General features: G+C 45.9%; 1 protein-coding gene across 1 annotated transcript in view; it reads right to left on the minus strand.

Moving 5' to 3' along the window:
- Window positions 1-2,453: 2,453 nt before the first annotated feature.
- The window catches only part of LOC129495480 (apoptosis regulator Bcl-2), a 171,298-nt gene continuing 158,702 nt past the window's right edge, over window positions 2,454-15,049 (minus strand). The window contains exon 3 of the mRNA XM_055303015.1: window positions 2,454-5,454. Within this exon, the coding sequence (XP_055158990.1) occupies window positions 5,320-5,454 (135 nt within the window). The 3' untranslated portion in view covers window positions 2,454-5,319. The remainder of the gene's footprint in view (window positions 5,455-15,049) is intronic.

Consider the following 15,049-nt stretch of genomic DNA (forward strand, 5'->3'; position numbering starts at 1 on the left):
CTATAGAATTGAAATCCAAATACCATAACGATTTGATACTCAGCATCATCTACATGAATAAATATGGGGACGAGTTATTTTTTGACCCCTAGAAATTTTACATTGTTCTTTTCTCTCCAAAATTCATATTTCTACCCTCCATTTTATCCTAATGTGATATATGTCTTTTTCTTTTTGAGAGGGAGGGAGAGAGAGAGAGAGGGAGAGAGAGAGGAGGGGCAGTGGGAGAGGGAGAGAGAATCTTAAGCAAGCTCCACGCCCAGCACAGAGCCTGACACAGGGCTTGATCTCACTACCCTGAGATCATGACTTGAGCTGAAATCAGTCAGACACTTAACCGACTGAGCCACCCAGGTGCCCCTAGCAATGTGATAGGTCTTAAAACTAAAAGTTTAAAATTAAATAACTGCTCATTATTTTCTACCACCAAAGGCAGTCCATGAATTTTTGTGATACAGGCTTTACTTTTTTTGTTCCTGGGTTGAGTAATTGTTATTATTATTGTTTTCCAATTGTTAAAGGTGTGCAAATATGTTACAAATTTTGATGATTATTAAACATAAAAAATAATTTCAATGGAAATACATCTCAGATGAATGGGGCTGGATTATTCCCTTCCACTTCCCCCCACCAGGATATTGGTTTTATTTTTCTGGCATTGTCCTTATGAATTGGTACAATACCATTCATACTCCATTGGTTTTCTTCATGCCCAGTGAGATGCATATATCACAGTTGTCCAAAGCCTGTCCTATGAGCACAGTCATGAACAGAGTGATTCCGGGTAAGGAGAAGGGACTTATATTACCACTTAACCCAATTCAGTTTCACATTTTTTTCTGTATTCTGCATAATAAATATTTAGAAACAGATGTCCCTACCAACCAGAAGTTTTCATTAAGTCTCCTGTTGGTTAAAACTGCTAATTTGTCATTTAAATAGCCATTAGATATATCCACGCTTGAAATATATACCATTGATGGTAAATGTTTAAAAGAGAGCTGGGGAGTGCCTGGGTGGCTCAGTTGATTAAACATCCAACTCTTAATTTCAGCTCAGGTCATGATCTCAGGGTCGTGAGATGGAGCCCCCACTGGGCTCTGTGCTGGGCGTGCCGTGAAGCCTGGTTAAGATTTTCTCTGTCTCTCGTTCTCTCTCCCCTTCTCTTAAAAAAAAATAAAATAAAATAAAATAAAGGTAGCTTAAAAAAAAAAAAAGAAGGGAGAGAGCAGTGGACTTTGACGTTCTGATATCTCTAGAATCTATGCATATACTGCAGAACTTAAAAATATTTCTTGTTTATTGCAGAAGTTTCTTCACAGAGGCATCACCCTGACCCTTGTAAACGTCTCGCTTGCTTCCATGTCATACCCCACAGTCCTGGCTATTCTGAAAACCTCCTAATCCAGTCTTGGGAACGTTTCGCTCCTCTGAAAATTCTTCCTCCCTCCCATCCCCTCAACAAATGTCCTTTGTCCCGTAATAATTAAAAAAAAAAATCCTTGAAGGATCCAAATTGAATAACAATAAAGATCTGATTGGAACCTTCATAAGGCTGACAATGTAGAATTGTATTTCTTAAAAAAGTGTGTAACCACATTTGTCTGGGTTGCAAAAGACACCACAGAATAAGATCAGAATAGAATTTCAACTGACTCCCTAATTTCCTTAGAATGGCTTGTATTTCAAGCTCTTCCTGTTTTTTTCTGATAGAGAAGGTGTACATTACTAACTATAACTGATAAGAAAGTATAAAAACAGCCCCTGCTCTAAAAGTACAATTGAAATTAGCATTTAAGTTCACATTTATAAATTAGTCATTTTAGCCTAAGTTTAATTACAGCCTAGACTGCTTATTTACATTTAAACCGGATTATTATAACTCCTTTTGATTTATAATCACTTCCTAATTTCCCATATTGGGCCAGGACTAGGTCCTTTGATGATAAACAATCAACAGTTACTAATGAAACAGAAGTCACATCTAAATGGAAGGTCATATCTGAAGATGCAGAGATAAGTAGGTTGGGGCAGAAGACGTTGGGGCTGTTTGCTTGAACTATACAGCAAGGTGCTTCCTTCATTTGAAATGTGACTTGACTTCAAACCTTAAACCTACAAGAATTTTCAGCCACTGCCAAATCTGAGATGAACTGTGTGCTGTGGAGCATGTCATTTGTCATTCGACCTCTTTCAGCTTGCCTTGTGCAGTGAGAGCTTGGGAGTACCAAGGTGGTTCCTGGGTGCTTTGCTCCTTGTGGCTCTTTAGAGCTCTTGACCCCCATATGGAAAATGCCTGTATTCTATTTAACACCGACCTTGGCCAACACATACACCACGCTGACAGCAAATGCAGGCATGAATCCCTTCTTAACACGGAAGAGGTAGGAATGCTTCTCTGTTGTCTGATCACAAAATAATCGACACATTGAAAGACAAGAGAAAGAAAAATGACTAGTTGAGGTTTTTATATATGTTCATTGCTTCTAACATGTTTTTAAGAACAAGAAAAATGCAACATCAACTACTCTTAGAGCGAGTGGAGCCACCATACTGTACAGTTTTGGGGTCAGGCGGCCAGGCACATTTATCATTAAAACCAGGTAACAATACCCCACAGCAAAAGAAAACCAGCCGGAAGTTAGCCCCCATGACCTTTTTTTTTCTTTTTTATATATATACACATTTTTTAGAATACTCTGCCTTTGAACAATACAAACAATAACAACAACAACAACAACAAAAGACAAACAGGCTTTATATTAAAAATGTCTCTGTTCTTCATTGTTACTTCTAAAGCAGCTTGGAGGACTTTGCCACTTGGAGTGTACTGCAAATTGACTCCACTAAAATGATCTTGGTAGGGTAGCAGCACAGGATTTGATATTCTATATTCATCATTTTTGACAATGTAAACCTTTCATAAAATAGTATTTCGCTTAAAAATGAGAATCATTCAAAGGTCTGATCATTCTGTTCCCTGAGGCCTGCCAGGGAGGTCTGGCTTCATACCATGGGGTTCCTGCTTCTTGGGGTGGGGCACAGGTGCCCCCACATTTCAGGAAGAATATGAAGGAGAGCCAGGAAAGGGCCCCGTGGAAAGATGGCAGGAGTGCTCTAGATGGGTTTCTGTCAAAACAGACCACACAGAGCAACCCTCTGAAGGTCAAACCATCATGGCCAGAATTTAATCCCCTGGTCATTTCCCGTCTGGATTTTCAACGGAATGAATCTCATGGGTTTAACCAAACATGTATGTCAGCCTAAATAATGCGTTAGATTCTGATTTGCCCAGGGACTGGTAAACCTTCACGGAACAAGGTCAAAGGGACAACAGCTACATCCTTCACAATAAACAATTCTGTTGACGTGGAAATGCACATAACTCCACAGTGGCCAGTATGCTCCAGGGTTTTCAGGTAGCCAAGACCCGGGGCTTATCTCACCTTCTCAGAAATGCTTTTAAAGAATTGAGACAAAAATCCCAAATAGAAAAATGAAAATTTTTGCTAACGAATAGTGTAGAGGCCATTAACTAAATACAATTTTTAAAAAAAATGCTGAGATGCATGTATCTTTTCTTAAAGCAGCTTTCAAAATATCAACCACAGCATTAAACATTGAACATAGTACATTCCAAAGTTAATACAGATAAATGGTATATAATGCAATAATGCCACAGTTATTCCATGAATGTCTCAAAGCTGATTCTAAGCTTGAAAACAATATTTTCTAGTTTATTCGCTGGCGATTTCACTTCTTTACTACTTCTCTAGAGTTTCCACCACTGATTTTTTTTTGTGTGTGTTTTTTCTTTTTTTAATGCCCCAGGATGTACAGAGAATTCCCACATTCCACACCTGGAACTCCCCCCTACCCCCTGTCAGGTTTTCCAAAAAACAAAACAAAAAAAACCCCAACCTACAATGACAAAGTAATGTTTTGCATCGTTAATTCCGTAGACATAGGTCAGTTAATCCACGACACCTCATTTCAACGCTTCCTTTAGGATTTAGGACTTTCCCCAAAGTCATTTAGAGCCTCGCTTTCAGTTGCGCAGCCAGCGCGCACGCGCCGCGGCCACACCGTGCCCACAGGCCGCAGCGTTCCCTCCTGGTGGCCGCGGAGCCACCTCCCTCTGCAGGGAAGGGCGCACAGCCTCTGTTTCCTGCCCTCCACAGTGATAAACGTCTTAAGAGCCCTGGCTTCCAGGTTCTGCGCTCCACGAGGCAAGGGGCCCGGCCGGAGGGCCCAGGCCTACGACTGTTCTTTCTGGACAGTGGGGTTCTGAGCTCTGTCACCTTCCAGACATTCCAAGAGCACGCTGCTCTGTTGAAGACCCTGCGAGCAGGCCCGTGAGTGCCCAGGCTCAGTTCCAGGACGAGGCCTCCGAACGGGGCAAGACTGTGGCCTCTTCGGGAAACGCAGGCACTTGTGGCGGCCTGATGCTTCTGGATAAGTCACCAAGACGTTCGCCTCCTCGCATTCTGGAGGACTCTGCTTCATACACAGACAGAGCCAGTTCCGGGGGTGGGGGGGCGGGGGGAAGTGGATCCAAAATGTATGAATATACACATCAGGGCTTAAGGTACTGGATGCTATTGGATAAATTGCTAAAATGCTTCTCGGCACAATTGGTAGCTTAAAAAAATACTTTCCTATGGTTTCACGGCTTTTCCCCATCACTGTCCTTCGGTGTGGAAATCTTGGCGGAGGATACCAAGTCCATCTGAAGTTCCCCAGTTTTTTCTTCCAACCGGGTATGTACCATGTGAGCCATATGCTGTCTTTTCTTCAGGCCAGGGAAGGATGGACTTCCCACCGACCGCCTTCCCTCTCTTCGTATTGCAGCCCCCAGGGCGAATCAATGCAAGGAAAATGAACACCTTCTTCCTAAACTCCAGCAGCCAGACACCCGGCTTCTGGAACAGTCAAGTCCTTTGTCAGTTTGTTTGCTCTTCAGATGGTGAGTCAGTCCAGCCAACAACATGGAAAACAAATCCGTGTTTATAGGCACAGGAGATCCAGGTGGAGCTGCACAGGCTTGGCAATTCGTGGTAGGGTTTCCAAAGACAGGAGGTTCGATGGGACTGTCTTAAATAAATAAATCTTTTTTTTTTCTTGATAATGTAAAAAATAAATGGTATTTCCCTTTGGCAGTAAATAGCTGATTCGACGCTGAGCCTGAAAGCTGTTTTTGTTTTATGTTTCGTTTTTAAGAGACCACAGCTTCGTTTCATGGTACATCACTGGCAATGCATATATTTCTACTGCTTTAGTGAACCTTTTGCATATTTGTTTGTGGCAGGCCTACTGACTTCACTTGTGGCCCAGATAGGCACCCAGGGTGATGCAAGCTCCCACCAGGGCCAGACTGAGCAGCGCCTTCAGAGACAGCCAGGAGAAGTCAAACAGAGGCTGCATGGTGGGGCCGTACAGTTCCACAAAGGCATCCTGCAGGGGCAGAGACGGGGAGAAAAGAAAAAAAAAAAAGAGAATTAGAGAACACGGGATGCCAGCGTACGGAGAGAGCAGCATCTGGCCTGAGGACCAGACGTGGGGAAAAGTAAAACACCCTTTTGGGGCAGTGAATCAGACCCACTTTTTAAATTCTCATTCAAGAAGTATTCACGGGATCCTATTAACGGGCCAGGTACTGCAGAGACACAGCGGTGAGCAAAGGAGATTAAAAGTTCCTACTTCACCAAGCTTTTATCTACTTGTGGGCCATAGACGGTAAACAAAATAAGTGTATCAGATAGTGTGCTATCAGATAGCTAAGTGCCAAGGAGAAAAAGAAAACAACAAAGGCAGAAATATTGGAGGCTTCGCAATTTTAGCTAGCATAACCATTCCTAAAATAACAACCAAGTATGGAACGCTTATTATCTGCCAGGCGCTTGTAATAAATGCCCAGAACACATTATTTTATTTATTCTTCACACCAGTATCATGGAGTCATTTTATTTGCTTTTGTCCTGTAAAGGGGAGGGGGAAAAACTGGGGGGAAAAACGGAGGTGAAGGGATTTGTCTAACCAGTGGCCAGGTCAGGATTCGAACCCAGATCCAAACCGTGTTCTGTGGTCTGCCAATGCTCTCCCCCGGCTCACAGCAGCTCTGTGAGAGTGCTCCGTCTGTCCAGGGTGCTGGTGCGGTGGACACAGCAGGGTGGCCTCCCCTGGTGGCATGCCTAGCCTCTGAAGTCAACAACAGGGCTCTCTCCCCTCCAGGAGTGGGCCAGGCTGGATGACCACAACCCTGCATTTAACTCAAGTTGTGAACTTCGCAAAGCACGTGGTCACTTATGGTCAGTTACGTGTCACTGGACACACAGGTCCCTGGGGAAGGAAGACGGCTCCTCTCTTCCCTTCCTATTGCTGCATGGAAGTCAGGTCTGCAAGGGCTATGATTGGAGTCGTAGCAAAGTTCTTTGGATGGTTTCAGATTGGACTGAGTTGGGATTGGACTGTATGCTCGTTTCTTAGATTTGTTGGGAGACGTTTGTTGGGTCCAATGAGTAGTTGGACAACTCTCTAAATCTATCTGAATATATAAATCAGTAAATGAAATTTTTTTCACTTGGTATGAGTTATTCAGGCACGAGGAGAAAAAGACCTACTTCCACATTACTCCCAACAGTGTGGCATCAGAGCACATGATTTCATCAGGTGAGTCGGTAAGATACTACTATTTTGTTGCACTGCTGTGTGGAGGTGGTTCTGACAATGTTCAGCGTTTTTGTCTCCGGTGCTGTTCGTGGTTTTGGTACATGTAGGTTCAACTGGCACTTAAAGTTTTCTGAATTCACTCATTGGTTTGAATTCTTTGGCCTAATGCTTCACCTGATGCTTACTCTGTTGGAAATTATTCCTTCAATACGCAACACCCTCTGGGACTCTGAGGAGTGGTCTTGAAGGTGAGAGTTTAAGGCATCATTAGGGGAACGTCTCATGTCATTAAATATAGATTTACACAATTATTTTTCACAACTGTCTAGTATTCCATTTCATATATGCTGTCCCCGATTTAACTGAATCTTTATCTTCTTTAAATTTTTTTGTTTATGATAGTAGACAATATCACGATACGTTTTTGTATATGAATTCTTGTCTACTTGCTAAGTTGCTTTTGGGGGGCAAATTCCTAGAAATGAACCCCGTTGATCAGTCACCAAAATTGTCCCCCACGAAAAGTAGGCCATGAGGCATTCTCACTCTTACTGGTGGCCCTTGACTGGTGACACCTTCTATAAAAGTCAGACAAGACTTTAGGGCAGTTGGTTCTCACTGGGGGTAATCTTGACCCCAGGGTACACTTGGTAATGTCTGGAAACATTTTTGGTAGGGGTGCTGCTGGCATCTAATGGGTAGAGGCCAGCGAACCTGTTCAACATCCCACAGTGCATACGATAGTCCTCAGCCCAAAGTGCCAACAGAACTGAGGCTGAGAAACTGTGTGAAGAAAAGTTTGGGAGAAATTCTGATCTTGGGTCACGGAAAACCTAATGGCCGTCTCATGTGTCAATGGCTTTGGTCAGATGAACCCAACATTAGTTAGCCTTGCACAAGTAACTGCTCGCCAGCAAGTGGGTGCCCTGTACTTGCGGACGTACTAACATTAACTTTTACCAGGAGAGGGCGCAAGGGCTTACTTCTTTTTCTTTTTTTAATCTATTGTTGACATTTTCTAAATTTGAGCCTGAGAAAAGCAAGGCAATAGACATAAATGAAATACGTGTGTAGCGTTCTCAGTACAAAGCCAAGGTAACAATCATGACTGCTTGTCCAGGAACATACTTTCCCTATATATAATCAGGGATAAATGGGGCAGGAAGGGGTCAGGACAGATTTATGAGCAGGAGAAACTCTGCTTCTTGTAAAGTGCATCCCAGGATCCCAGAGACACAGCTGCGAACAGCTCCTAGCCCACCCTTCCATGCTGCTCAGTCCAAGGCCTGGGCAGGCCAGAGCCTCCCACCGCAGCCGATGCCCGGAATCCTTGAGGATCCCTGCGCTGGAGGCAACGCGCCTTGACATTGAGAGGGTCGATGGCCAGGCCCTGCCTTCCTTTAGTTATCAATGGGATTTCCCGTGGCAGGACGGGAAACCAACTAAGCCCCTTGTCATCTGACCTTCCTGGCCGTGGAGCCATCCTGAGAAAGTGGGCGAAGTGGAGACAAACTGGGGCCGGCCTTTCCTCCCTGTCTACCTGGTGCACGATTCTGATGCCAGGGGGGCAGAAGAAACGCCTCTCCAAATATCCCTGCCACTCTGGGGACGTACGGTTCCCTCTCCCAGCCACTATCCCCTCATGTAAATAACTGCACTTCTAATGGACCTAATGGGCTGTTTCTGATGTGCATTATAAAGAAAAAACATAATTTCTGGACTGAGATGAGCTAAAGTAGCATCTCTTGACCCAAAGAATGAGCACAGAGTTGCTGACGCAGCCCCAGGGGTCTGGGGATGTCTCTGGGCTTGGGGCAGGAGGTCTGGGTGAAATCCCAGTTTTGACATTTTATTGCTTCTGACTTTGAACAAATGATCCAATGCTGAGCCTCATTTATTTTGCCCATAAAACTGGTTGCTGTGAAGATTAACGTAGGCGACTCAAAGCCATTTGTAAATGTGGCCTCGAATGTGAACTAGGGGTTGTGTTCACTTTTGCGCCGGTCTGCTGTCTTGCAAACCTGCCACATGGCTCCTAAACCTGCCCTGCCCCCCAGGGGCTCTACTGAGTCTGCTCTTTCACGGGAGCAATTTGCCAGCCCCCCTCCCCCCAAGGAGTCCTCTTTTGGTTCTGAAGATGCCTAGTCATTTTTATAGCAGTTATGAGTTAAAATGTGCAAATATACACGTGATGTGTTCTGGGCAAAGATGGGAAGTGGTAACACACTGCCCAGCTACACTTCCTCAGAAATTACAAAGTCAGGTGGTAGGTCTGAGGGGTGTCATTTGAGACCCCCACCCCAAGACTGAACCGGGCCCCCAAGCGTTGCCCATCTACGACTGCAAAGTGCAAAGCAGACCCTGTGATTTCAGGACTGGAGGTCCTAAAATTACTTTTATAGAGAGTCTTCTTGCTTTTTCAAACATCCTGATTAGGGCGATTTCCGAAGTCTGTTTGAACAGTCTGTCATTATTTGTTTAAGTTTGAAAGCTGTTTTAAATAAACACATGCTCATTTTATGTATTAAAAGCAACAAAGAGGGAAAAAGAGAACCTGAGCCATCGTCATGTGATTCGGATAAAATCCCAGTCTGTACACTTAGGGGACACCGCAACCCTTGCTCACGTCTGGACCAGCAGGAGCGCTGCCCGGTTCCCATGACGTGTGCGGCAGGTTCTGAGATGGCAGCTTTCTCCCTTTGCTGACCCCCACCCCTCAGAGGGGCTTCTCCATGGACTTCAAATTCAGAGGCCACAGATGGTCTGAGTCCAAGTTCTACCCAGAGCTGGCCCACCAGGGCCGAAGGCCAGACTCCCCAATCCCAGGCCCTTGCTGCAGAGTAGAAACTAAGCCAGGGAGGTGTGAGACCAGACTCAAGACTCCCAAGCAGGGCGTACAGCCAAAGCGTCCTCTGCCTTCTTGGGGTTCGGTCGTGGGACCTCTCCCACCAGATATTCTCTCTCTCTCTCTCTCTCTCTCTCTCACACACACACACACACACACACACACACGCACGCATGCACCCCTCTCCCTTGAGGCAGCCTGCTCTCCAAAATTTTCCTTTTCCTTCCAGTACCCTTCAATAAGTTTCACTTAAACCTGATTCCAAATAAAATGAGATTAAGAAACGAAATGAATCAGATTGGCAAAAACTGAAAGGAATACTGAGTTCTGCTGAAAAGGATGGGGTGGGGGGTTGGGGAATCCCAGATATTTTTACACAACTGATGGACTCCCAGGTAAAGATAAATTGTATTTGCATTTGGCAATGCATAGCAGAAGCCTTAAAAATATACCCTTCTGCTATGAATTCCACGCCTAGTTATTTATCTTGAAAAAAATGGTAAAACACAGGTTGGTTCTGATAGCTAACACCTGAAAAGGATTGAAATGTCTGAAAATACGATTGGTTAGGTAAACTTATGGCACATCCATACAGTGGACACAGGCATTAAAAATTGTACCCTACAAGGACAGATATTCTTGACATAGTTCTGAGTGAAACAGGTAACAGCTAAACCAATGTCTATATGGTCAGGCCCCTGCCTCATGGTGGTTCGCAGATCTCCTTAAACACTGGGAAAATTTAACATGGCCTGGTTGGATATAAACAAATTAGAAATTCAGCTACATTCCACAATCTCTGAGCTGACTGTGGATCTGGACATGGATATGGCCATGGGAGATCCTAAGGGGGAAATCATCCTGCCCCCTCAACAAGCCTACGATCCGGTGAGAGATGATGGCTCTATGTACCCATTTGAACTAAATAAAACCAACGCATGCTGCCATTTTGTATCCTGCACCAAGCAGAAGATCCTGTCAGCAGTAAGAGGAAAGTAAAAAGAAAATCAGATAGTGCCAACAGGAAATCCAACACTGCTATGGCATGTTTTTGATATTTTTTATTTTTCATGGTTATAATGCTGTCTCCATGGGTTGCCTTCTTCTTGACAACCTGAAGGTTTAGGGAAGAAAAAGGAAAAAAAAAAGGTGAACCTTGAGCTCGAAGGAACCTCCAAGTAAGCTCAGACCCGCACTGGTAGAGCATTGCCCAGGAAAGCCATCAGCCCTTTTTGCAGTAGTTTGAGACAAATGAAACCTAGACAGGCATGGCGAATTACCAACTGTCCGCACTGATCAGCAGATATGGGACGGAGCAGGAGAGCAGGGGCTGGGGTTATGTCCTCCTGCACTTAATGGGTCAGAACATTGGCCAGCAGGTGGTTCTTCTCTCTGCCTCCCTCAACTTGTTTCCTCCCATCCCTGCCCTTCCTCTGCGTCCATCCTGACCCCATTCCACGGCAGCCTCATCTGGCCTTCCAGGAGTTGCTGAAGTAAATAGCCCAACCATGCGGACCAGTGCTGCTCTAAACTCGTGGTCCCCAGATTCAGTGAGTTCTGGAAGCTGGTCAGCACCCCTTTACTTGACCCTGGTTCAGATCTCTTCTCTGTTCCTTTCCATGACCATTCTGAATAGCTACCAATTTTCTCAAGTGTTTTCCCCTTTTGGCAACTGACGCTAGCCCCTCTTCTCTGAGAAAATCGGAGCCGTTGGGCGAGAATCACCACAGCTTCCTGTCCTGGCATACCCACTGATTACAGTCCTATCTGTCCTTCTCTGCTCCTTTCCACCCTCCATCCTTATTCCACATTGCTTCTAGAACCTTCTTCCATCTGAGAAACACCCTCCAGAGATCTCCAATACCATCCTTGTGGCTAAATTCACCGGATGATTCTCAGGTTGCATCTACTGAGTGCTTCGACATGCTGGACACAGAGAGGGTTGAAAAATCTTTGCATCCTGGCAAATGTCTTCTCTGCCTCCTTCATGGGCACCTCCTCCTCTGCCTGCCCTGCTAGGTACTCAGTGATCCCTGGGCTTCTGCCTTGACTTCTCCCTTTACCAAAGTCCTTCACTCTCATGGTCTTAAATCCCATCCCTCTGATGATGACTCTGAAATCTTTATATCCGGCCCCACCTGCTCCTCTGACTGCCAGATTCCCATTCCAGTTACTTCCCATGATGTCCCCCTTAGGCCCCCATTGCAGCCTAGTCTGTCCCCAGCTGGAATTATCACAGCCCCCTCAAGCAAGCCTGCCTCTGTTCCTGCCTTCCCCATGTCCATGCTGTCAAGGGAACCCATGCTCTCAGAGTCCCCTAGAGCTTTTCCTCTTCTTCACCCCCTCTTCTGTTCATTGGTAAAGCCCACAGTGTGAAGTTGGGTTCCTCCAGAGGCAGACCCCAAGACAAAGATTTGGTTGTAAGCAGTTTATTTGGGGGATGATCCCAGGAAACTACTAGGGGAGCAGGAAAGCAGCCACGAAGTTACCTTAACCAAGCAGGTAATTGCTGTTAGCCCCTGGGGCTTAATCCTGCTGGGATAACTGGGACCAGTGCAGAACATGAACCTTTTGTTATCTCACTAACGTGCTAGGGAGCTGGGGTATTTATACACCATCTCCCTCCATTCACTGGCTGAGGGTTGCTCCTATGGAGGCATCAATATTCCAGCATTTTAGGCCAGCTGTGTACAAAGACAAGTGGATCCTGGAGGCCAGAGGAAGCCCTTGGGGGAAGAGATGTGGATGCCAATGCTGGATCTCGTTGCTAGAGGCCAAGCTAGTGAGCACTGAAGTGGAGGTAAGGGCAAGGGGATCAGACAGGGCAGTATATGCACCACGGATTTGACCACCACCACATTTCTCTATCCCTATTACTGTCTGTCCCTGAGATTAGTGCTGTCATTTCCCCTCTGATCTCCTCTAGTCTTGTGCCCTGGCCTTCCGCCTCCTCTCCATTCTGCAGGCAGAGTCATCTGATCAGAACCAAATCTGTCACTTCCATGCTTAAGTCTAAATTCCTTAACGTGGCACCTAAGCTCTCAATATTCTGACCCCAGCCTAGTTCTCCTGGTCGGCTTCTGTCACTTGTAAATGAACTTGGGTTCATTCAAGGATTCAGTGCAATCATTTTCTCCAAGCCCCCTAGGTTGAGCTGAATAATCCTCAGCTATTCCTTGGCCCCTGTATAATCTGAAGACGATCTGTTTATATGCCTATTTTCTTCTGATCAACTATTGGCACCTGGGGGTACAGGGACCACATCTTATTTATCTTTGGATCCCTGGAGCCTGTGTCTGCCATACATTAGGCACTCAGCAAATGTTTCTGGGACTGAAATAATGGGTTTCCCAAACATATCTTAATAGATGATATTTTTTTAAAAGGAGGATGTTCAAAAGACAAGTAAATGACAAGCTAAAACAAAATTCAGTGGTTTTTTGTTTTGTTTGTTTTTGCATTGGTCTCTGGTGGCTTCCAGTGAGGGGCTAAGGTTCAACGTTGGCTCTGACTGGTTCAGTGTCTGCTCCATATTGGTTGTTAAATTTTTTTTTAATTTTTTTAATTTATTTATGATAGTTACACACACACACACAGAGAGAGAGAGAGAGAGAGAGAGGCAGAGACATAGGCAGAGGGAGAAGCAGGCTCCATGCACTGGGAGCCCGACGTGGGATTCGATCCTGGGTCTCCAGGATTGCGCCCTGGGCCAAAGGCAGGCGCCAAACTGCTGCGCCACCCAGGGATCCCTGGTTGTTAAATATTTTGATATCATCCCTATCTGCGTGCTTTGAGTCTCCAAGAGAGGGATAAGCTGGTATTTTCCAAAGTCATTTGACCATTTACCGCCTGCCCCCCACCAGGGAGATTCCTGGTGCCAAATGAAGACACACTTTGGAAATGCTGCCTGGAGGTAAAAAAGCAATAATCCCGGACATTGGCGAGAGAGGCAGCGTTGGTGCCTGTTGTACAGGATGGGGGTGACTCAGAGGTCCCAAGCTGTTGGTGTACATCTATGGGAACATAAAGACCTCCCCATAGTAACGAGCTGGCCTTCCACAAAGGAGTGTGAGCCTCATTCCCAATAGTCTCTAGGACTGTCCCAGAGCACAGAGCCTACTATCGTACCATTGCCAGGCAAGAGTGAAGATGCTGGGAGAAAGAGAAAGGAAGGGAAGGAGAGAGGGAAGGAGAGAGAGAGAGAGAGAGAAGGAGAGGGAGAGAGAGTAGAGCTGAGAGCTCTCCCTGAAGACAGGGAGGCAGTGATTCTCTGGACTCCAACTTTGGCTGAGATCAAAAGGGGAAGCTAGCTGCCTGGGGTTCTGTGAGTGGTGGCCAGCAAAGCACACGCAAGGAAGTGAGGACTTTTTCTACCTGAATAAAGCAGCTGGTGAGGAAGTGACTCCATTTCCCCCTTATCATGGGCTCAGCAGGATTTCCTCTGCAGCCACTTTGTGCTGAATGAGTCTTGAGGGTTCCGTGTACATATCAGAGCTGCTTTGGCAGTTGCCAGCTTCTGTCTCCTAGGGCTCTTCCTCCAGCGCCTCCCCCCTTTACTCCCAAAATATTGATTCCGGGTTTGGGGGAAGAGGAAAGGGAAAAAAACAACCGCCGTGGAGCACCTAACGGAAGGACACACAGCTGTCTGGCCTGCAGACTGTAAAGAGAAACCTAACGTGAGAGCCACGATGACTCCTTCTACCAGGCTTGCAGGGCTGCCCCCCAAAGCCATCTGCAGTGAGAGGGGCTTGATCCTGGAGAGACCGGGAGCTCCAGAGGAGGGGTATGAGCTAGCTGCACCTCAGGTCAAGGACATAAAATGAAACCTAAGCTAAGTGTCATCTGGATGTAACTAGAAACCTGCTAGAGAAATGGCAGGAGATGAAAAACCCAAACAAAACAAAAAACAAAACTTGCCCGCCTCCCCAAGTAGGTCTAGGGAAGTTTTGGTGTATTTTGTGATGCAAATTGAGTGCCGGATGCAAATCAGGCAAGGCCCTCAGGAGCTAGGGAGGGCAGAAAATGAGAAGCCCCAAAAGGTTCCTTCTTTCTTGAGGTGGGCACTGTAGGAAAATAATTTGCAAAGGAGTCTGACGTTCTGGGGGGTCCTTCAGCCACGGAGCCGGGTCCTAAGCCATGTGCCACGTCCACCTACTGGAGGAGACCAGAGCTGGCCATTCCTGGGATCTCCCAGGTTCTGTTAGTCTAACTGCCATGGGGGGGTTGGACCTGGGGTAGGAGCCCAGGCACACAGACAAATCCACCCCGCCCCAGCTATGCAAAAACTGCAGGGGGAGGGTACTCAGCCACCTGCCGGCTTAAAGTCCCTCCTGCCAGGAGGTGTGAACAGATCAGAGCCTCCAAAGACTGTAGGTGGAAAAGGGCAAAGCAATGCCTCCATAATGACGTGTGCTGAAAATATGTTAATAGTTGTGCCGTTTGGTTCATTGTGTTCATACAGTAAACCAAAACCACGGAGTGTTAAAGGTCACTGTCTACACTAGATTTTGAAATCTCATCTTCAGGTTGCGCATT

This window comes from Nyctereutes procyonoides, unplaced genomic scaffold (genome assembly GCF_905146905.1).
Source record: "Nyctereutes procyonoides isolate TBG_1078 unplaced genomic scaffold, NYPRO_anot_genome, whole genome shotgun sequence".
NCBI classification, from domain to species: Eukaryota; Metazoa; Chordata; class Mammalia; order Carnivora; family Canidae; genus Nyctereutes; species Nyctereutes procyonoides.